The 983-nt window shown below is 35.8% G+C and overlaps 1 protein-coding gene across 1 annotated transcript; it reads right to left on the bottom strand.

Annotated features, from left to right (window-relative positions):
• Nucleotides 1–31: 31 nt before the first annotated feature.
• Tsp_14228 (conserved hypothetical protein) lies at nt 32–580 on the bottom strand. Its single transcript, XM_003368602.1, has one exon. It carries the CDS (start codon nt 578–580, stop codon nt 32–34), a length of 549 nt encoding a protein of 182 aa, XP_003368650.1.
• Nucleotides 581–983: the final 403 nt, after the last annotated feature.

Genomic DNA, 983 nt, shown 5'->3' on the forward strand with positions numbered 1-983 from the left:
CGTCTCCCCTTTGTCTCATTATGAATCCAATTCATCCAATTGAAAACGGTTGCAAATAAGTCTCCTGAGTTCCTTCGTGAAACGCTCCAAAATATTTCATCGTCTGCTTCAAATCGAATTCCCGTAAACCATACTGTTCAGCTAACAGTTGAACATTGGCCCCGGAATTTTGAACTTCGTTCATCAGTTCCAAAAGTTTACTCAACTGAATTTTACCTGGTGGAACTTTCTCACGTGGAGGTTCGACAATTCCAAATTTCAGCTGCTTCTCTGCAGATATTGCCTTTCTGGGCAACATTCTACTGCTGTTCGACTGTGAAGATTCGACAAACGAAACAGAGCGAGTGACGGACAATTTTTTCAAATTTTCATGCAATTCAGCATTTTTCGAATGGATCATTCTTTCCATTTCTGGATAGTTCTCATTCAGCTGCTGGATACGCTTCTCTTCCGAAGGATACCGCGGAGCGGCTACTGGTGGACAATCGCCGTTTTTCATTTTATTAATCAGCAACTCCGCCCGCCTATCGACTCCAATATTTAACGCGCTGCGATAAGCCGATGATAACACTTTTCCCATCGCATCAGAAAGCAGCTCAAATACTAAATACTTTTACCAAAAAATTATTTAAATGTGAAAGTGCAACCAAACCATACGTTCCATTTATGGAACATACAATTATTAAAAAACTTATTTTAACGCAGTAGTTGAATTCTGTTATGTACAGTATCAAATAAACGAATGCAAGTTTAATTAAAATGATTTCTAATAACAAAATTTAACAATAACAAATAATGTTTAAATACATTATTTATGTTAAATTTATTCATATACAATTATTAAAAACAACATATATTGTTTAGACTTATACGTTTTGCACGACAACGCATGATACAGGGGTTTAGGACGCACTGAGGAATCATAATCAATTGATGAACATTTCCGACAGTTATCTACATGCATTACAGTTATTAAAATATTA

Source organism: Trichinella spiralis (assembly GCF_000181795.1).
Source record: "Trichinella spiralis strain ISS 195 chromosome Unknown Scfld2187, whole genome shotgun sequence".
NCBI lineage: Eukaryota > Metazoa > Nematoda > Enoplea > Trichinellida > Trichinellidae > Trichinella > Trichinella spiralis.

What these genes read in the sequence shown, in the direction of transcription:
- Tsp_14228 (XM_003368602.1), bottom strand. Translation starts at nt 580, where the DNA reads ATGGGAAAAGTGTTATCATCGGCTTATCGCAGCGCGTTAAATATTGGA.